The sequence below is a fragment of the Marmota monax genome, unplaced genomic scaffold, assembly GCF_021218885.2.
Source record: "Marmota monax isolate L192 unplaced genomic scaffold, Marmota_monax_Labrador192_F-V1.1 WCK01_AAM20220418_F8-fsc00166, whole genome shotgun sequence".
Lineage (NCBI taxonomy): Eukaryota > Metazoa > Chordata > Mammalia > Rodentia > Sciuridae > Marmota > Marmota monax.
In genome coordinates, this window is record NW_026693344.1 from 1,812,426 (window position 1) to 1,835,618 (window position 23,193).

General features: G+C 36.1%; 1 protein-coding gene across 2 annotated transcripts in view; it reads left to right on the forward strand.

Moving 5' to 3' along the window:
- The window catches only part of Lipk (lipase family member K), a 36,106-nt gene extending 14,545 nt beyond the window's left edge, over positions 1–21,561 (forward strand). The window contains exons 3-11 of one of the 2 annotated variants that reach the window (XR_009228014.1): positions 589–706; positions 3,161–3,359; positions 4,332–4,441; positions 5,569–5,705; positions 9,976–10,122; positions 11,999–12,070; positions 16,149–16,320; positions 16,880–16,951; positions 20,741–20,801. Coding sequence is in view for 1 of the 2 variants with exons in the window: in XM_046456804.2 (XP_046312760.1) it covers positions 589–706; positions 3,161–3,359; positions 4,332–4,441; positions 5,569–5,705; positions 9,976–10,122; positions 11,999–12,070; positions 16,880–16,951; positions 20,741–20,998 (1,113 nt within the window). In the remaining variant the exon portion in view is untranslated. Of the gene's footprint in view, positions 1–588; positions 707–3,160; positions 3,360–4,331; positions 4,442–5,568; positions 5,706–9,975; positions 10,123–11,998; positions 12,071–16,148; positions 16,321–16,879; positions 16,952–20,740 lie in introns of both variants that reach the window. The other variant, XM_046456804.2, reaches the window with a different exon arrangement.
- The last annotated feature ends 1,632 nt before the right edge of the window (positions 21,562–23,193 follow it).

Consider the following 23,193-nt stretch of genomic DNA (forward strand, 5'->3'; position numbering starts at 1 on the left):
TACCTTTCTCTTTGCCCAAGAGGCTGATCTATAAGGACTAGGTTGAAAAGCTCCCTTCATCTTTGATTTTCAGATCCATTTTGCTAATGAAAATCTTAAGCACAAGTTATATAAAAAAGGGGAGAATGAGGTCAGGTATTTTCACTGCCCTACCTTCAACCCCGTGAAAATCAAATTCAACTAGCTATCTCCCTCAATGTTGCCCTTTCTGCTCAATTATAAGCAACAAGGTACTGCACAATCCTGTGGTCTCATTCATTAGATGGCCACACAAATTTGTATCAGAACATTTTGAGAATGAACTAATGTGTATTAATAATTCTAGGTCAACAGGCAAAACTACATACTGTCCTGAGCAGTCTGGGATGTAGAAACTGGCACGTGGAGTCATCCCACCCTGCCTTACCTATGCCTTTGCAATCCCTTCTAGAAACCCTTAAATCATCCTAATTTTCCCCATTGTATACTTTCCCAACATATAGATTGATGAACATGAAGTTGCAACTTAAAATACTATTATATTTCAATATGTGCAAAAAAAATGTAAGAGATGATATCACAATTTGTATTTTTCTTTCCCTGTTCTAGAGTCAGATTATTTCTTACTGGGGTTATCCTTGTGAAAAGTATGATGTTGTGACAAAGGATGGCTATATCCTTGGAACTTATAGGATTCCTCATGGAAGAAGATGCCCAAGGAAAACTGGTATGATTTGTTTTGTTATGAAAGGAAAAACACCAAAAGCATGAATGCCTAGTAGCATCCTGGTAGCAGCAGAAAGGCTTTCATTCTAAAATAGGTTGCAGTCCTTCATTTGAGTAAGGAAATTGTCCCCCAATTTTCCTTGTATAACTTTTTGAAGTTTTAAATCATTTTCATATGCACCATGTATTTTGTCTTGTCCTCTTCTCAAACAAACAAGAGACATACGACAACAACAACAACAAAATTGTGTCTTATTTCAGTGATACCAGAGTACGGTTTTGAAAATCAGAAACCTAGGAGCCATTCTGGACACCACTTTTTTTTTTCTTCAGCTCTTGTTTTACAGCCAGTCACCACAGACTATCAATTATGCCTTCTAAATTTCTCTCTAATCTGAAAGCTTCTCTCAGCTTTAGTCACTCAATCTAGTGATACTACTACCATACCTCTAAATGGCAATCACTGCTACTTATAATCACTCTCTACTCAAGACAGTGTGATTTTACCTTTGTGAAGTAAATATGACCTTAATAATTCTTTGCTTAAATTTTATAAAAGGGTCATTTCTAACTCCCTACATGAAGGTTGCTGTCTGTAGGTAGGGGGAAATCCATTTGGTAAACACCGTTTACTTTTTTCTCTCATTTTCTCAGCTCCTGTTCTTCTCTGGTATGTTGTAGAACAAAACTTCTCAATATCAAAAGGATTAAAGAAAAATCTAGATTTTTAAAAAGAGAGGGAAATAATGATGCTTCTGATTTTATAGAGTCAACTATTTGCCAGAATAACTCCAATGCTCTTGTAAAATACTCAGGAGAGTATTTTAAATCTTTACATCTTTTAAATGGCCTTGGACATTTTTCATTTCTGCTCCACAGCTGCTAAAATGTACCCAATAGAAATATCTACAACAAACAGCTGCCTGAGGGCTCAGATCATTGAGAGATATGAGCTATGACAGCTACCTGGCAGGTCGTGACTTTGGCAGTGCTAATAACACTCTTTCCCTTCTCTCCAAAACGTGACTAGATGGACATGAACATTAGTTTCTTACTTTGAAAATACTAAGTCTCTCTGAGAATTAAGTTAGCATACTCACTCTCAGAACATCAAGTCTAGTTCCAAAAGGGACCTGACATAGGGTTTTGAGGTACCAACATGGCATCACAAACTATTTATAAAGAAGAGAGCCATGCATGGTGGTGCACACCTATAATCCCAGTGGCTTGAGAGGTTGAGGCAGGAGATCACAAGCTCAAAGTCAGCCTCAGCAATTTAACAAGGCCCTAAGCAACTTAGCAAGACCCTGTCTCAAAAGATAAAAATAAATAAAACTAGGGCTAGGGATATGGCTCAGTGGTTAAGCGCCCCTGGGTTCAATCCCTGGAGAAAGAAAGAAGAAAAAGAGAGAGAGAGAGAGAGAGAGAGAGAGAGAGAGAGAGAGAGAGAGAGAGAGAAAGATTCTAGTTACTTAATTACTTCTTCTTCCCTCACTTTCTTTTTCAACACCACTCTCCCCTTACCCTCCTCCTCTTCTTTCTTTTCTCTCCCTTTTTTTGGTGCTACCAAGGAATGACCCCAGGGACACTACCAGTGAGCTATATCGTCAGTCCTTTTCATTTTTTATCTGAGACAGGGTCTCACAGAGTTACCCAGGCTGGCCTCAAACTTGCAATCTAAATAGCTGGGATCACAGACATCTTTTTTCTTTCTTAGTTAAAAATGTTTCAATTTTACCTTGGAAATAGTATTTTTAGATCCAGTTAACAATTTTACATTGTGTGAAATTCTATTTATGGCCTTGAATTTTGCTCGCCTCTTATCCCAGGGGTTTGGGAGGCTGAGGCAGGAGGATCCTGCTTTCAAAGCCAACCCCAACATCAGTGAGGAGCTAAGCAACTCAGTGAGACCCTGTCTCTAAATAAAATACAAAAAAGAGTTGGGGATGTGGCTCAGTGGTTGAGCGCCCCTGAGTTCAATGCCCGGTACTCACCTCCTGCCAAAAAAATGGCCTATAGAATCTGCATGGTGCCTAGCATTCAATAAACATTCTGCAGATGGTGTTTTGATTGTCATTTTATTATTTCAAGAAAACCTTAAAGTTTTTAAATATTTCTTGAGAAATAAAATGCTATACCCATTATGCAGATAAGGTAAGTGATCCACAAAGTGGTTAATACATGGCAAAATGGATTTTGAACCAGGGCAATTTGACTCCAGTACCTACACAGCATAAAACATTATACATAATCTCAGTTTTATAAATGATAAGACATAGAGAAGATAAATCACTGGCCCAGCAAATAGTTAAGAAAAGTCTAGATCCCAGGTTTGCCTGACACAAAATTTCAGGTCTTAACCTCTCTTGTATACTTTAAAAAGTTAGGAAAGAGGATTTTCATGTAGACACTAAGGAAGTTTGGGCATGAACATCTTGTCGCCTGTGTTTTGCAGCTCCAAAACCAGTTGTGTATTTGCAGCATGGCTTAATTGCATCTGCCAGTGACTGGATCTGTAACCTCCCCAACAACAGCTTGGCTTTCCTTCTGGCAGATAGTGGTTATGATGTATGGATGGGGAACAGCCGAGGAAACACCTGGTCCAGAAAGCACCTGAAATTGTCACCCAAGTCCTCAGAATACTGGGCGTTTAGGTAAGGGAAAACATGTTAATGAATAAAGTGTGTACCTTGCTTATTTATATGCAAGAACACTTGTTGATTTTTCCTTTGGTCTCAATGCACCCAATAGAATCCATGAGAAGGATAAATCTTATTATTTTGTATTGCTGTTTGGTTTTCACCCTCACCTCTTCCTTCCGTGTGTGTGTGTGTGTGTGTGTGTGTGTGTGTGTGTATGCCAGCATGCCAGGGCCGGTGCCTCCTGATCACAGAACAGTTAGAAAAGAGAGCTGTCAGCAGCAGTGCCTGGGGTGCTGTCTGCTTCAGAAGCCTGACCTGCTTCTTTACAGGGACAAACCCATGCACTTGCATAGGAGCTAAGAATCATGCCTTGGAGGTCACCAAAGCCACTTGTTCCTTACCTCATTCCTGCCTTCCTTTTGGAAACCAGTTGGCATTTCCTTATTACAAACCACAGGGTGGTTCTGTCATTGCACTATAGCAAGTGACAAGATGATTTCCTAGGTGAGTATTTCCCAAGCTATACACAGAATCAAGAAGCACCTGAGGCCACAAAGAGACACATCACCAGGACTCTTCCCGGGAATCGGATTCAGTCCAGTCTAGGCTAAGGTCTATGAATCTGTTTGATTTATTATTCTAAATTTTAGATGAGCATTCCAAAAATTGTTGTCTTTTCTTTTCCATTTTTTTTTTTTGATTTTTGGTAAATCTGCTGTGAGAGTAAATGAAATAGGACTAGCTTTACAGGAAAAGTTTAGTAGTCCTTTACAAATTAAATTTCTCTGATTCCTGTTTGTTAAAAATGTCTTGTCAAATCAAAGTAAGATCCTGGAAAAAGTTTTTCAGATACATAATATCACATATTAACTCTAGTCTCATATTTTATAAAAACAGAGTATCTGTGTCTACAATGAATGTTAAATATTGCAGGTCTAAAACAAGATAGATTTTCCAATTTTATTGTTCTTATTTTTTTGGCAGTTTGGATGAGATGGCTAAATATGACCTTCCAGCCACAATCAACCTAATCATAGAGAAAACTGGACAAGAGCAACTCTACTATGTGGGCCACTCTCAGGGCACCACCATAGGTGTGTTTGGGGTCGATGTGATCAGAGAATGCGGGGAGGGGTGGGGGCTCTTCCATATTTCTGAACGGGGTCAGTATCTCTCTGCAGAGTCTCTAGTTTGGGAACTTTAAAAGGGAAACAATATCCTCTGGCTGTTTTCTGAAAACAAGGATGACAATAAGGAATTTTTTCCCAACATTGAATTTTGGAGGTTGATAGGTCTGAAAGAGAGAATTACTTTGTTTATTCAATTATGTACCCAATGAATATTTGTGAGAATTTGGGTTACATACTGGGGAAGAGGGGATAAATATGATATCCATCCTTCCTTTGATGATCACAGTCTAGAAAAGGACACAAAAAAGAAAGCAGAGAATTACAAAATTGTGATTGTACTTTACAATCAGTGTGGCTTTTGCCTGCCAGGGAAGCACAGGTAGGCTGGATGTGGGTAGGGCCATGTGGGTAGAACCATGAGGCATCTCATCCTCTCTCTGTTTCTCTCATTAGAAACTACAAACATCAGAGACCAATATCTGTATTGCACAAATAGTTGAATTTAGGGTTTTTCCCCTAATTTCCAATCCTCACCAGCACTCACTATCTTTTAATGTTGACAATGCCAAGTAATACCTTAAGATATATATATATATATATATATATATATATATATATATATATTTAAAATTTAAGAATCCTTAGAGGATGATTTATATATAAAATTTGAATTATCCATTTATATATATTCATATCTGTGTATTCATATATATGAATCATTCTCTAAGGATCCAATTATCCTAATTTACAGATTGAGTAAACTGAGACTCATACTGGAGAGGTAACTTTCACACAGCTAGTGAATGTGAGGCCAAGCGTGACTTTGTCTGACACCAAACCACAAGCTGGAATGGCCCTTGGGTTTAACCACACTTCACAGAGAAATATAAGTAGACCTGGGATGAAAGAACTCACTTGATTCTGAATCAGTCATTCCCATCCTTGAAAAACTTAGAAATTCCTCCTCACAAATGGTTATTACTCTGAGTTTTTTTGTTTTGTCTTGTTTTTCATGTGTCTACCTTTACTATCACTTAAAATAAAGAAGTAATTGTTTTAAACCTATGAACTAGTGTCTAATTCACTTTCAGCTTTCATTGCATTCTCTACCAACCCAGAACTGGCTAAGCGAATTAAGATATTTTTTGCACTGGCACCAGTTGTCACGGTGAAGTACACCCGAAGTCCTATAAAAAAACTAACAACTCTTTCCAGGCGAACCATCAAGGTATGTAACTTCCCAAGTAAAAGTCTGAAATAATATATAGGTTTCCACTGATTTCAAAAGAAGACAAATGACAATTTACAGACATATGAGAATATAATAGATTTCTGAGGTATCCTTGTCGGTGTATTGATAAGGAATACTTTTATTAGCAGGGTTCAGGGAGCTCATTTTGATGCCATTCTACCCTGGTGTCTTCATCTATGTCTAGAAGTTTCTTTTTCATCTTGTCCCTCAATCACAGCTAAAGTGAGAGCTGATTTGATTGATTGTTGTTGGTTTGAGGAACTTCTATACTGTCTTCCATAATGGCTGTACTAATTTACATTCCCACCAATCCTCACCAGCACTCGCTATCTTTTATCCTTTTGGTAATAGTTATTCTAAGTGGAGTGAAGTGATAACTCATTGTGGCTTTAATTTCCATTTCCCTGAAGATGAGTGACGGTTGAGCAATTTTTCATATCCCTGTTGGCTATTTGCATGTCTTCTTTTAAGAAATGTCTATTGCCTATTTTTAAAATTAGACTATATTCTATTGACTTGAGTTTCTTACATGTCTTGGATATTGATCTCTTGTTAGATTAAATCTGAGAATATTTCTCTTGTTGTCTAGATTGTCTTCTCACTCTGTTGATTGTTTCCTTCACTGTGCAGAAGTTACTTAGAGTGACACAATCTCTTGTGTCTATTTTTTCCTGTGCTTTTTGGGTATCAAATATATAAAAAATCCTTGCACATTCCAATGTCCTAAAGTATTTTCTCTGTGCTTCCTTTTATGAGTTTCAGTTCTTGCAATTAAGCTTTAATCTATTTTGAGTTGATGTTTGTATATGGTGAGAAATAGAGTCTAGCTTCACTCATCCACGTGTGGATGTCCAATTCTCGAAGCACCATTTATTGAAGAAGCTAACCTTTCCTTAATGAGTATTCTTTGCACAGTTGTTGAGATAAGTTGTCTATGGATGTGTGGATTTACTTCTACATATTTTATTTAGAGACAGGGTCTTGCTGAGTTGCTCAGCATCTTGCTTTTGCTGAGGCTGGTTGAACTCACAATCCTCCTGCCTCCGCCTCCAGAGCCCCTGTGATTACAGGTGTGTGCCACCATGCCCTGCTCTCCTGTGATTCTTATTATTTTGAAGTTGGTTTGCTCTAGTTTTTCTAGTTTCTTGTGGTGCAAAATAGCTTGTTCGCTTGAGATCTTCCTGCTCTTTTGATGTAGGCATTGATTACTATAAACTTCCCCCTCAGTACTTGTTTTGCTCTATCTCATAGGTTTAGATTTGTTGTGCTTCCATTATTCATTGTTTCAAGAAGATTTTTAATTTTATTTGTAATTTCTTCCTTGATCAATGACAGTTCAGGAATAAACTGAGATTTTTTTTGTGGCAAACATATGATATATGCTAAAGAATGTTCCAGGTGGTATATTTCTTTTGATACAGTAAGTAATTTTGAGTGTTCGTCTGTTTGTATTAAATTTAACTCACATAAGGCACAAGCATAAGAATCTGAGTGAAGCAGAACTATGTTCACCTTCTGCCTCTGCATCCTGCTCTTCATGACAGTGGACAAGTTATTTAACCATTCTAAACCTCAGTTTTCACATTTATAAAGTGGGTAAAATTTGTTAAGTTGGGATAGCAACTGAGATAATATATGTTTAGGCATCATATCTGGTTTTTAATTGGTGCTTACAAATTATTATTTGGTGTTATTAATTGTATTAATCAAACTTATGTTAGATTCAAAGCCAGAGTACTTGGTGTTACAAATCTCCTATTCATTTCCCTTTCTCTCTTTTCCACTCTTCATTCTGCCCCTAAGCATATATATCTTTATAATATTGTCTCCCAAATTTTTTAATTTATATCTTCCCTTGATCGTTTCCTCTTTATCGTTTTTTATTTTTTTTAGGGGTTTTAGTACTGTCTTCATCTCTTAAAATAAAAACCTAGTCAGGCACGGTGGCATATGCCTGTAATCCCAGCATTTCAGGAGGTTGAAGCAGGAGGATCACGAGTTCAAAGCCAGTCTCAGCAAAAAGCAAGGTGCTAAGCAACTCAGTGAGACTCTGTCTCTAAATAAAATACAAAATGGGGTTGGGGATGTGGCTCAGTGGTCAAGCGCCCCTTAGTTTAGTCACCAGTACCCAAAAAAAAGTAAAATAAAAAATAAGAACCTAAGTCTCAGTGAGGCTAAGCAATCTCTCTCAAGTCTTCCGGCTAATTGGGTGATAGAGCCAAAACTTGAGCACAGATCTGATCAGGCAGCTCAAGTTCAGTGTTTGCTTATATGTAATGGTTTCTCCACTTTTTCAATGCCAAATTGAAGAAATCAGTCCTGGTTCTTCATATTCCCATGCACAAGAGTGAATCCAGTCCATGTTCTGCTGGGCAAGTCATGTATCCTTGCATCGAACCATGTCTCCAGAAGAAAGGGTGACTTTTCTGATGCTAACCAGAGGACATCTGTCTTCCTACTATTATGTGACAAACATGCCCCCTACAGAATCAAAATGGAATTACACCTGCAAGTTAGCATGTTTGCCACTTTGGAAGTGCTGTCTTACTAGCCTGCATTGCAATCCTGTCTTTTAGGTTAGGATGAAGGAGTAATTATTTGTCTTTGGGTAAATAGGTAGGGGGAGAGTCAAGTCAGAGACTATCCTGCTAATTAACCCTGTATTGGGGAAATCTAACTACCAGAACTGTTAGTCGCCTAGGGTGCATTGTGGGAGGTATATAACCTTTTCCTTTCACATCAAATTTTCATGGTTCATTACTTTTATGTATTGACTATTTCTTCTCACATCTAGTTTTTAAAGCATGGAAACAGTATTGGTAAATGAAAAATAAAAATGTTCAATGACTAAAATTAGGTCCTACCTTTTGTTCAGCTCTTAACTCATGTAGCTATTTATTTAAGTTGTTACATTTGAGAACTGTGAATAGATGACAATATGTTATCCAAGATTCCTAGTAATTATGACAAAATGAAGAAAAAGTCAAAGTGTATTTATAAGATCTTCAATGGTCTCTTATTATTTTCCAGACCTAAAGAATCAAGAAATATGAACTGGTGTGATATTTTGTAGTTCTTGCCTTCTTTTCCTTTTCTTCCCTCCTCCTTCATCTCCTTCTTTACCATTTTTCTTCCTCTTCCTTTTCTTTCTCTTTTTCTTCCTTCCTTTCTTCCTTTCCTTCTTTCTCTCCTTCTCTCTCTCCTTTCTTCTTTTTCTCTTTGATATGGACAGAAATATTAGTTAGTTCCTAGTATTTTATATTTTACATTAAAATTTCATAATATATCAAATATTCTATTAAATAAGAATTCCCTCCAATCCTTCAACACAAACCCTCAATATAACTATTTTTCAAACTCAGAATTCAACAAGTTAAAGTTATACCTAGTAAGAATTTATTGGATCCAGTTTACCAAAGATAGTATAAAATTTTGTAGTACATTAGTGGAATAAAAAAAATAATGAATGCCAGTTATTACTGGTTTTTAGTTATAATTGCCAGTTAGTAAAGAGTTTCAGGAGAAAGAAATGCCAGTTTTTCTGTAAATGTTATTTCCAAAAGTTCTAAGAGGTTAAAAAAAGTCTTTTCACATAATACTTATTTTATTACCCTAAGATTATAAAATTATATATTATAAAACAAATATTGTATTAATATGCACAGGGATATGAAGGAAGTTCATAAGGTCCACTTTGCCTGAAATACAATTAGAAGAAATCATTTTAAGCATTTTAAGCATTAAGAGACTCTGGAAGGATTGGCTCATTAACTTGTATCAGTCACTTATCATAATAACAGAGCTATTGTTTGCTGCTAGGAACTACACAAGGTGTAGTTTTAAGCATTATCTGTTATCTTTATGATGATTCTACCTAGTAGATAAAATTTTTCCCATTTTATAGTTGAAAAATTCAGGGAAATAAAAACTAAAATACTTTCCTAAATTATAAGAGACAGAATCTGAATCAAACATAGATATACCTGACTCCAAAGCTGTACCAACTTTATATGGGAATTGGTCTTTCAGAGAGCCTGCCAAAATATTTCCCAATTAAAGATTTGTGGGAGAAAAAACCATCAAGAGGTGAGTTGGGAGGACTACAAAGACAAAATTTAACAAAACTCATGGTTTCATTGAGTATTAACACTGAACTGATGTCACCTCCTGTCCAGTGCTTGTTTGAATTGCCATTCATTTTCCACTCTTGACATCCACATTCATGAAATTTGATCATGTCTTACAGGCACTGTTTGGTGACAAAATGTTCTCCCCTCACACATTGATGGAACAATTTATTGCCACCAAAATGTGCAATCGGAAGATATTCCATCATATGTGCAGCAACTTCATGTTCACTGTAACTGGATTTGATCCCCAAAACCTAAACATGGTATGTATAAGTAGTCAAGTCTCAGAAAACAATGGTTTTGCTGCACCAAGGTGATGGGAGTTTACTCTGGGTTACATAGAAACCACATTTCAAGGTCTCCTTTTTGTCTCTTGGAATGTAATTTTTATGTTCATGGCTTCTAACCAAGTTTGGGAATCTTACCCATTCTCATAGGAGGATTTGAGAAGAAGGCTTTGCTGCCAAAATTTCTCACCAACTCTTGGTGTTGGCTAAAAAATGTCACAAAGAAAAAGTCCTTCAGTTAGGCGAGTGCTGTGGTTTTGAAGTTTAGCTTGCTATTCCTGAGCTATATCTCAGATCTACTGAAGTAAAGTAAAATCTCAGGAAGTGATTCTAGACATCTTTTTTTTTTCAATTTTCCACATTCAAAGGTGATTTGGAAATGATTATTTTGTGGAATACTCATTAATCAAATGAAATAAAGGGATGGCTCTTCAATGACAGGTACAGCTTTTGTGTTCAAGGGAAACTGAGAGGAATTGGTGTTGGGGTTCTTGTCAGGTTACTTCTAACAACTGAGATTCCTTTCCTCAGTTATCACTAACTGACTTGATGAGCAAAAGGGGGAAAGACAGGAAGTTAGTTTACTTCTCACTTGGAGAGGAGCTGTTTGAAACCAGAGGAGGAAAAGAAGTGGTCTCCGTTTATCTCAGAGATTCAGCCCAGAGCCTGACTGTCCTCTGCCAGAATCATTAAAATTTTCCTTGCAGTTAAGACTTTCATAAAAGGATTTCTATGCAAAGCGTGACTGAGCCATTGCCTTTGTACACTCCTCTTTTAGTGTCTCGATTTTCTAGGGAAACTATGCTTGGTTATCACGGGGAACATCTCATGTAGATGAAGACATGTAGGCAAAGCTAAGTCAAAAGACCTAGAAATAAACACAAAACACAGTAATTTTTAAAGTAGCCTCTTAACTTGGCTGAATTTGATAAAGAAAGACTTTACCAAAAAAAACACTTTTGTCTATTCATTGGAGGCCTTTGTTGTCTCTGCACATAATCATATCATCCTTTTTCTCACTGTAGGGACTGGATTATGCATTATTACAGTATCTGCAAGGCTGTTTGTTTTAGTGAAGCATAACTAGGGGTACATAGTAAGTAACCTTTATGGAATTTTGAAAAAATGAACATGTCCCAAACTCTAGATATTTTGATTTTTATTCAGTAGTTTTGAATAGCTTATCAATAAGTGTATATATTTTTTAAAGCTCCAAGATGTTTCTAGTGCTCACTTTGATAGAAAAATAATTCTTTCAAAATAAAATTTATTTTGAAAAAAATGTAACTGAAAATATGAAAGAATATAGTGGTTTTTTGTTGTTGTTTTGATCCAGAAGAAATCTAAATATATTGAATGAATTCTGTCCTACAAATTTTTAAAGAGCCTCATGAAACATTTAACAGTTTGTTTTAAATCAAGCAAACAAAGGGAAACATTCATATCTATTCTTAGTGTTTTGTGATCAAAGCTTTCTCTGAATGAACTTTGGGACTTAGCAGGGAGAAGGAGAAGGTCGCTAAGGTTTTTGATCCCTTGACCTTCTATACTCTTTGATCTATGTGAGGAGTCAGGAAAGAATAGGTGCCTTACCTCTGTCTTCAACCAGTGGGATTCCCTCTGTGGGCCACATGAAGTCACCACCCAGAGCAAAGAAACAGCTGTGGAAGGAGAAAGTGCTTAAACAGGGTTCTTTGGTTATATGGTAATAGGGTATGATACATGTTTTTTTTTTCCCTAAATGATAATATTAATAGCAACAACAAAAATAAAAAGAAGAAATTATAGAATTTCTCACAAATGTTCACTTGTGGTATGATTAGCCTCTAGATGAGAAATTGTCTCTTCACAGAGTCGCTTGGATGTCTATTTGGCACAGAGCCCCGCAGGAACATCTGTTCAGAACATGCTGCACTGGGCCCAGGTATGCATTTCCTGTCCCTGACTAATGCATCCATACCTGTTTGTGAGATTTCCTAAGAGTACACCTGGGAACTCACTGCAGGGCCGCTGCCACTGTCATATTGATGTTTCTGAAATCAGCACTAACTCTTCATTTGGATTTCCTTTGCTCCTCTCTATTCTCCTGTCTTCAGTGTCTGGGTTATGAAACTGATTCCCACATATTTATACCAAGTTCTGATCCTTAAATTATTATATGTTGCCTTTTCAAGCTTTTATTTACTCTTTTTTTGGAAATCACTATATCTAATAGAATTGTATTTTATTCTAGAAAGATCTGTTCATTCTCCAGTTGGCATAAGGGACATTTTAAAGTGTAGAAATAATGTTTAATGCAGAAAAAAATAAAATGCTAGGGAAAGATTTAAATAGATTGATAGTTTGCATTTTTACTCTCAGTTAAAATTTTTGTTTTATTACATTACTCAATGTTTTGTAGCCTTGAAGATAAGCCAAATTCACTTGTTGTACCTTTCTGAGTAGAGTGTGTGTGTGTGTGTGTGTGTTGTATGAGAAAAAGAGAGCCCCAGGAATTTGCATTTCAACCTACTTACTAATAAATATGTTCTTTATTTTCAAGTTGAGAATCACTGTTACAGATAGTGTGAAACACTGGTTGAGGCTTTCTGAAATGCATTGAAGAATCTGCCCTCCACCACACCCTTTGGGCATGATAGCTTATATAATATAGGCTGATTTATATAGTGTAAATATATATATATATATATATATATAAAATTTGTCATTCGATATATTATACATCTCACAGTTGACTTCTCTTAAGGAGAACTCTTTTTGACAGAAAGTTTTTTCTAAGGTAGAGATAAATAGTGGTGGAAATAAAATATTTGGTTGAAAGATATGTAGACAGCTAGGGCAAGGGTAATGATCATAATGATGTCACAGATTGAGCATCTCTAATCTAAAACTTGTGCCCAGAGAGTTTGGGATTTTTGGCGTATTTTGGACTTAGAATTATCAGATCTGATAATGTCTATGCAAATATTCCAACATCTAAAAAACCCTGAAATATGAAGAAATTTTGGCTCTGGTTTCTTCACAAGAATTTCAGTGAAGTTATGACTTGCATAAATTAGTAAAAATAGCTACTTGTCAAACATTACTAGGTGCCACATGCTTTATATACAGTACCCTATTAATCCTCACAGTCCTATGAAAACAATGTCACTATCATTGTCATTTCACAAATATTTTGTCCTGGATAATGAATTTAGTCATCCATTAAACATGAATACAAACCAGATTCATTTGATGCTAGAGCCCAAGTCCTAAATAGTACATTCTGTTACCTCTCCTTACTGAAATATTGCAGAATTCAATAGTAGCAAATTGCTGCCTGCATCAATATAAGCTATGAGGGGCATAAGTTTGAACCAAAAATCAGGATTAAATCAATGAGGAGGGAAAATATAAAATTCAAGCTAAGAAAAAACTGTTAGTGTAGTCTGAGGATCACTTAATGAAGTGCTTGAGGTAAACGTATGTGAAGATTATCTGCTTCCTCAATCCAACATGGGTGACAAACAATAGAAAAAGGAAGTACTGAATGCATGGATATTTCTATTCTATTTGAAATCTAAACACCAAAATGCATAAATAGTTATTATGCACAGTGTCTCAAACACTTATCCCATGGCTATATTGGACAAAATTTTTTAAGGATGGGGAATGTGGTCTTAATAGCTTAGACCACTTGATGAAGATAATAAGATGCAAAGTTGTTTATTAACAATTATAGAATTTTTTAATGCTGGAAATGTATAGCCGGTGCCATTTAAATATATATATATGTATATTGTGTTTTATATTGCTGTCACCAAAATACCCAAACAGGCCAATTTAGAAGAGAAAAAGTTTATTTGGGGCTCACAATTTCAGAGGTCTTTTTATGATCTGCTGATTTCATTGCTCTGAACCCAAGGTGAGGCTAAGCATCATGGCCACTGCATATGGTGGAAGAAAGCTATTCAGATCTAGGCAGCAAGGAAGCAGAAAGAGAGGGAAAGGGTACTTAGGGAAGATGAACACTTCCAGGGTACATCCCCAGTGACCAACATCCTCCAGCCACAACTTACCTGCATACAGTTACTACCCAATTAGTCCATTTAAACTAGGATGGTCAGATTAGGTTATGACTCTCATAATCTAATCATTTAACTCCTGAATATTCTTGGATTAATATAGGATCTTTTGGTGAACACCTAATATACAAATCATGACATTCTACCCATGGCCCCCAAAAGTTGATGTCCATCCCACAATGCTAAATGCATTGTGTTCATTTATACCTTATTATCTTCATCAAGTGGTCTAAGCTCTTAAGACCACATTCCCTATCCTTAAAATTTTTCATCAAATTAGCTAGGCCCTGAGTGTTTGAGACACTCCACATGACTATTTTTTTTTTGCATTTGGGATTTAGATTTCAAATATTGTATTAAATGCATTCTGTGCATTTAGTACTTCTCCAAGACTCCCTATAGTCTTAACAGTGCCAGAATTTCCTCTAAATCTAAGTCTCATTTGAGACTCAAGGCAAACTCTTGACTCTGAGTCCCTATAATGATCAAAAGCAAGTTACATATGTTCAATATACAATGGCACAGGATAAACATTCACATTCCAAAAGGGAGGAATGAGGCATAAGAAGAAGGGCTGGGACTAAAACACAGCCCAAACCAGTTGGTCCAACAAATCCTGTCGTGCTATCCATGGTATCAGGGGCATATACCACTGAGATAGTCTGTCCAAAGGGATTGGGAAGATTTGCTCCTTTTCATCCTTTCCCCCTTGCCAAGTGCAGCCCACGTGACCCCTCTCTGCAGCTAGCAGCTTTCCTCAGCAGTCCGTTCATGTTACAGGCATCTTTTAATTCCTGGGATTTCCATTCCATCTTTGGCTTCACCTACAGAGCTTAGTGCATTGTCTTCTCAGGGAAAGCCCATGAGGACGTAAACCCTGATACACTTTACCTGGCCTCCTAGGCCTTCCCTTGAAATCTCAGTGGAAGTCTCCTTGATCACCTAAGTTCAGCTTCCTGAATTACTGCAGAACCAGCACTATGTGAATGAAGCCAAGGTCTGCTACCAGTGAAGCAGTAATTAAGTCCCCTTGGACTATTACTTCAATGTCCTCTGGCTAGCTGGGTGGTTGAGTATGATGAAACAACTTCTTAGGCTCCCTGTGTGAGAAGAGTGCCTTCGTGACTGCTTCTGAAAGTAATTTTTATTTCTATACCCTTGAGCCTGAATTAGTGTGGTCTTTTCAATTCCTGAGATGCACTCAAGCCCTCTTTCTTAGTGCCTCTGTCAAAGTATTTAGCATCTCTTTAGTGACTATAATATCGTTAATAACCATGACTTCCACGGCCCTGGTTTTACATGCACTTTTCTGGCCAAAGTGCAAGTTTTTAAAATAATCCTTCTCTGTTTTCTGATCCTTATTCTCACAGTAAATTTGGCTTAATGCTGCCAGAAATATCCATGACATGGCCTAAATGCTGTTCTGTCCTGAAATTTCTTCCACCAGATTCATTAGTCCATTACCTTTAAATCCAGATTCATGCAAAGTCTGAGGACAAAGGCCAAATGTAGACAAGTTCTTTTTCAGAAGGTAACATGAGTGGCCTCTAGTCCAGTTCCCAATATAATCCTTGTTTCCCTCTGAAACCTCATGAGCATAGTACAATCTGCATTCTGGTTTTCTGGGCTTCCACCAGAATCACCTATTAACCTCCATTTATGATATCCTAAAGTTTCTCTAGCATTCATCTCCAAACCTTTCCAAACTCCTCCTACAAGCCAATTCCAATGGCTTGGAATTGTTTAGAACCACATGGTCAGGTTAGTCACAGCAACATCCCTACTTCAGGTAACAATTTTTGTGTTAGTTTTTTTTTTTTTTTTTTGGTCACTGTGACCAAAATACTCAATGAGAACAATTTAAAGAAAGAAAAGTTTATTTGGGGGCTCACAATTTGGGGAGATTCAGTCCATGATCAGTTAATTCCATTGCTCTAGGTTCAAGATCAAATAGAACATCATGATGGAAGGGTATGGTGGAGGAGCACTGATCCACTCATAGTGGCCAGAAAGCAGAAAGAGGGAGAGATGAGAAGGGGCTGCAGGGAAGATGAATCCCTTCAGAGCACACTCCTAGTGACTTACCTCCTTTAACCACAGTTGCCACCTAGTAAGTTCATTTAAACTTCTCAGGTTGGACAGATTAGTTACAGCTCTCATAATCTAATGATTTCATCACTGAATATTCCTGTATTGTTTGGAATCTCTTGGAAGACTCCTCATATCCAAATCAAATCATATATATATATATATATATATATATATATATATATATATCCAAATCATAACCATATATACAAATAATATATACCAAATATGTATCCAAATCATATATATATATATATATATATATATATATATATATATATATATTCCTGAAGCCAAGATATTAACATCTCTGACAGCCTTTAAAAATGATTTGATGTGCAATATTGTAACATTTAAAGGCATTGTTGTCTGAAAATTGTCACTGGAAAAATGCAAGATAGGAAGTGTTTGTGTAAGTTCTGTGAATTTGTATTTATTTTTTATTATTTGACTGACTTATTGAAATTTGGCTAAAGAGTTGGAATATCACTCTTCTTTTTAAATCTTTTGCTTGCTAACTTTAAATGTGCACTGTTCTCTTATATCATTTCAATGTGTTTATTATTTTTGTTTTATCTTAGGCAGTTAATTCTGGTCAGTTTCAAGCCTTTGACTGGGGACAACCTGATCAGAACATGATGCACTTCCATCGGGTATAGTAATAATAATCATAGTCAGTGACATGAAAATGAATTAATAAAAATATTATCCACTTCCTAAGTACCTACTACTTCCCATTCAGTACCATGGATATTGCTCATTGTTGTTATCACATGCTGTTTATTGGGTCTTGTCAATGTGTCATGTCATAATTTCTCATTCTCACAATGATCTTGTAAGGTAATAATATTGTCATTTTTTCCAGAGGCTTGAAGAGGTTAGATAAATTGCCAAAAGTATTTAGACAATTAATAACCAGAATATGACAACCCACCAAGGGATTCATAGATCTAAAAGTCCATTTTTCTTCTACTACAATTATTCTGCCTCAAGATATAAAAACTTCTCAACATTTAATTAACTCTAAATTTTGAAGAGTAAATTAAAAATACACAATCTTACTGGGCCCAGTGGTGGCACATGCCTATAATCCCAACCGCTTGGGAGGCTGGGGCAGGACAATTGTGAGTTCAAGGCCAGTCTCAGCAACTTATCAAGACCCTAAGCAACTCAGTGAAACCCTGTCTCTAAATAAAAAGGTCTTGGGATGTCGCTTACTTGTTAAGTGTTAACTCAGTGTCCTGAGTTAAATACCTGGTATTAAAAACAAAAAAAAAAAGCACAATCTTTGTTTTTAAAGCATATTTTCTAACTTCTATTCCATTTCTAATAGAATAAACTTTGATCTAATAGTTTTTGATATGCTATTTACTAACAACTTTTAAAAACCTACATAACATGCATCATTAAAGATATCAACCAAAATCATCACCCTTAGGAAGGCACTATCTGCCAGAGAATTGTGTATAAAAATATTTCTTGAAATAACCTATGGAAACTTTTAGAGCAAATATTCCATATTAAAACAAAATATTCTATGTAAAAAAAGTATATGTTATTGTTATTGCTATTTGTCCCCAGTATATGTAAGGGAATCCACTAATTATTTTGGCTTCTTAATTATAGACTAAACTCAAACTGAACAAAGTATGCATGTTTTTCAAATTTGTGATGTGTAAGCTTGGAAATTTTTAAAACAGCAATGTTCAGTGCCACCATAAAAATAATAATAGTGAATATTTATAATTTCAACTAGTGTGAGAAATCTAATTTTTCTCGTAAGCTGCTATATTTAGAAGTGCATGAGACTCGGGTTGGGATGCCTCACATATATTATGTCAGAGTGCTATTTTCTCTTGTAATTCATGAATTCTTTGTCCTAGCAAGAGTTTATGATTTCTTGAGGAAAAGCCTTTCAGATAATGACCTTACCTTATAAGACTCTGATACCTGCTTGGATGAAAGCTGGGTAGCATGTACTAGCTTTATCATTATGTTTGCAGATCCCATCACAATTATGCCTGCATGGTGACTCAGGTTCCGATGTAGGTCTTTAGCTTGGAACTTTGGGTGGGGGAAGGAAAACTCAAAGCAGAAGATGAACTACATACATGTTTAAAAGGCAATAACCTTAATCACAGCTGTAATTAATAGCAGCATAAATTTGGCAGGTGCAATTACCAATGTAATCACCAGTAATCCTTTGTTCCTAAGAAAGTCACTCATTTTTGATAGTTACATACAATTTTTAATTATCTACTTAAAAATAAATTTTAATATATTCCAGGCCAAGATATACCACATATAACTTAAATCCAAATTTTGATGTTCATTTTGGCTTTGACATTTTCTGGACATCCACTTTCATCCTTAGCAAAGTAATTAAATCATTGAAGTGAAGGAGTTCTGATTTCAGGGACTCTCAGACCCACTCTGTGGCTCAAAGCTTGCTGGTGTTTATTGCTGCCTCTGTAATGCTTTGTCTTTCTATTCTTCATCATTCTACATCTTTGCATTTAAATATTTATGCTTTATAGTCTGCTGTCAAGAAAACTGCAGTCAGAACAAGCATGTCTCTTCATTCATCAGTGCACTTTGCATTTAGGGCCTTTTGCCAAAATTTCTGGAACCCATCTTCCCTGTCCACACCACTGGTCATGGCTATGTACTCACTTCTTTCTCTGCCCTTTGTGTTGCCTTCTCAAAACTACACATTCTCATCTACCACTTGTTCTTAAAGCTCCTAAACTATAGGGAAGCAGGATATGCTTACAATATGTAGTAATGCAAAGACTCAGGTAGCAACCCATTAACTGATGGAAATACCTGATGTGACTACTATATCAGAGGGCTCTGCCTGAATTTTTCTCTCCTAAGAGAACCTGAGGTACAGTCATCTCCAGGCACATTTCTGTTGTTCTGAGAAACCTCTTCCAGGCCAGGGTCACAGTTTCCTTACAATCTATATCTTTGTCCTTCTTACCTCTTCCTCCTAGTCTGTCACAAATTAGTGTACTATTCAATTAGGGCTGCCATAACAAAATGCCATACACTGGGTGACTCAAATGATAGGAATTTATTTTCTGTCGGTTTGGAAGGCTGGATGTCTGAGATCAGGGTACGAGCATGGCTGGGTTCTAGTGAGGCTCTTTTCCTAGCTTGCAGATGGCACCTTTCTAATGTGTGCTCACATGGTGCAGGTGTGCTCCTTTGTTCTTGCTCCTGGAGAGAGAGAAAGGGAGAGAGAGAATCCTTACCTTTTTATAAGATTTTCAATTCTATGGAGTTAGGAATGCACACTTATAATCTAATTTAACCTTAATTACCTCCTAAAAGCCCTGTCTCCATATCTCCACACACCTTCACATTAGGGGTTAGGACTTCAACATATAAATCTGGAGAGGATACAAATTCAGTACACAGCATATAATAATCAGAAATTATTTTTGATAGACAATTATTCAGTTGTAATTAGCAAAACCAACTCTATTTCATATTTTTAAAAATAGTACTACATACTGAACTCATAAGTACTAGTTAAGTGGCAATATCCAGGAACTTAAACACCACCACATCTCGGTCTCTCTCTTGCTCTTCCTCTCTATCTTTCCTTCTCCCTCTTTCAACTTTCATCTGAGATGCTTATTTCTATTGTTAGACTCTTTCCAACAAAGTGCTAAGAGGGTTACTGGATATATTTAGCTTATATAGTTCTAGCAATCGGAATTCCACAGAAAAAATCTAATATTTTCTCAGTAGCTCTGGCAGAAAGTTCCAGACTAACCTATGATACAGATTTAGTGATATGCCAAGTTATTATTATTCAATCTCTGTGGCCAGAAGAATGAGAGATTAATTGACCATACCTAGTCACTTGGTTGGGATTGTGTTGAATCAGCACAGGAAAGAAGGTAAGGAAAAACTTGCTGGAGCAAGTTTAATGCTATTTCTCTATAGCAGACTGGCTTCTTCTAAAACTCATATTTCATTATTTTTATGTATTGGTTATCAGTACTCCCCAAAGAAACTGCTGATATATGTGTCAATAATGCCACTGAGCCCATATTTCTGCATATGACAAGGGGATATTTGTCCTATTCAACATTTTGTGTGTAAAGATGTGCTTTCTGATAAAGTACAACTAGAAAGACGATTCCCCACAAAAATACAAGTCTTCCTCTTGGATTCTTTCCTATTTTCCCAAAACTGCAAGTCAGGATTGTAATAGCTTTTGTTTATTTTGTATTCACAATGCATATCTTTGGACAAAAGTATTTTCAAATGTTTTTAACATTTTAATGTTTACGAATCAAATGTATCCAAGCTGCATACTTTGAGCATTTGAAAAACTTGCTTCACAACTGAGAATTAATGTCACTTTTATAATGTAGTTTTTTTTTTTTTTTTTATCGTCCTCTCTCCATCTCTTTCATCATACTTAGCTCATACCTCCTTTATACAACGTTACTAAGATGGAAGTTCCAACAGCCATTTGGAGTGGTGGACAGGATATTTTGGCTGATCCCAAGGACGTTGAAAATTTGCTACCTAAAATTGCCAACCTCATTTATTACAAGGCGATCCCATACTACAATCACATGGATTTTTATCTTGGACAGGATGCTCCCCAGGAAATTTACCAAGACCTAATTAAATTGATGGAGGAATGTTTACAAAACAAAACACACTTTTTTCTCTAAACACATGGATTTCTTGTAATAGTAATGAGGTGTGCTGACCCTAAGGTGATTTCCCAGTGACTTTCACCATCTGATGTCCCCTCCCTTTGAGTGTGAATGGGACCTGAGTCTTCCATCTAGCCAAGAGAATTGGCAAAGATGTCACACCTTTGGTTAGGTTATACCAAGTAACACAGGTTGATGGGATGTAATTCCATAATTACATTGCATTGTATGTGAATCTATCTAAGCAGACCCGAATAAGAGAATCTTCCTGTTGGTTTGATGAAATGAAGAGATATGTTGAGAAAACCACATTGCAAGAACAGCATGTGGCTTCTAAGACCTGAGAGTGACCTCCATTGGATAACTAGCAAAAAACGGACCCATAGTCATATGGCCACAAGAAATTGATTGTGCCTAAAACCTGTTGCTACTTGGAAGCCTGTTCTTGCATAACAAAGCCTCCTACTGAGAGACCAACCTTGACTGCAGCCTGTGAAATCCTGGGCAGACAACCCAGCTATACTATGCCTAGACTCCTCACCCACAGAAACAGTGAAATAATAAATATTTGGTTCTAAATTGCTAAATTTGTGGTAATTTGTTATCAGAAATAGTAAACTATTACTACTAATTATTATTGTTAATATATAATAATTATTTTATATAATAAATATAATATTTAATTCATTATATTATGTCTATTCTACATAATGTTATTATGTGATCTTCTATAATTTGTTACATACAACATATCACATTTATAATCCATATCATACTATGATACTGTATATATTGTTATTATTCTGTCTATATGGTTGAAAATTTGATAGATCCTATTCATTATTTCATTTATTTCCCTTTGGCCAGATAGATGAACTTCCTTGAACTTTTGTTTTACAGATCTTCTGGTGATTGAGACACTCAGTGTTTATCTGAAAAAGTCCTTCTTTTTTTTTTTTGTCTTCATTTCTAAAAGAATAGAATTTTAGAATGGCATGTTTCATAGTTTTTTTTATTGCTTTAAAAATGTTTATTGTCTTCTGACATGCATCATTTCTGATACATCTGTGGTTTCTCTCTTTGCTTCTTTGTATGTAATGCATCTTTTCATTGTCTGCTTTTAATAGTTTCTGTTTATCAATGATTTTCAGCAATTTGATTTGGGTGAGCCTTGATGTGGTTTTTGACACTGCTTAGGGTTTTCTGAGGTTCTTGGACCTTTGGATTTATAGTTTTCATCAAATTTGAAAATTTGGAGGACATTGTTTCCTGAAATAATTTTTATATCCCCACTTTTTTCTGACTCTAATTACATGAATTTTAGACCACTGTATGCTGACCCACAAGTCACTGAAGTTGAGTGTTTTTTCCTGTGTTTTTCCTCTGGGTGCTTTATTTTAGATTGTTTCTGTTCCCATATCTTTGCATTTGTAGATTTTTTTCTTTTGCAGTGCCTAAACTGCTGTAATTACATATGATGGTTTTTGTATTTTAGATTCTGTGTTTGTCATCTCTAGAAATTCCATTTGGGTGAGTTTTATATCTTCTGTTTTTCTCCTCCATATTTTCATGTTTTTCTTTAACTCTTTGAGTATAGCAGCCATATTTCAACATTATTTTAACATGATTTCTGCTTATGCAATTATCTTGTTTATAAAATCTTTTCTACAGTTTTATTTTTCTTCTTGTTATGGTCCTTCGTTGCATGCTTAATAATTTTTTATTGGACATTGAATTTTGCTTTGCTGAGTGCTAGATTTTCTTTTATTCCTTTTTAGAGGATTGGAAATTGTTGGACAGTCAAGCAATCTATTTGCAGAAAGGTTTAATCATTCTGAGACTTGTTGTTATCTCCTCACCGGCAAGTCTAGAATTCCATCTGCTCTGAGGACCTTTTGCCCTACTCTGAAAATGCACCATCAGAAGACTCTACTCTGTGCCCCTTGTAAGCAAAAATGTCTATGTTGGCTCCAAAGGAACTCAAATTTGTCCCTATGTGCACTATTCACATGCTAAGAATTGGTCTGTGTACAGTTCCCTAGTAACATTCTTTCTCTGAAAGTTTTATTTCATCCACCCTTGTGTATTTTGTCTTTGAAGGTGCAAGTTATAATTTAGCCCAAGGCTGAAGGGCATGCCTCTCCATGTTTCTGGAGCTCTTTTCCTGCATTGCATTGCTGCATTTTTTTTTCCAACTAGCATTCTGACCC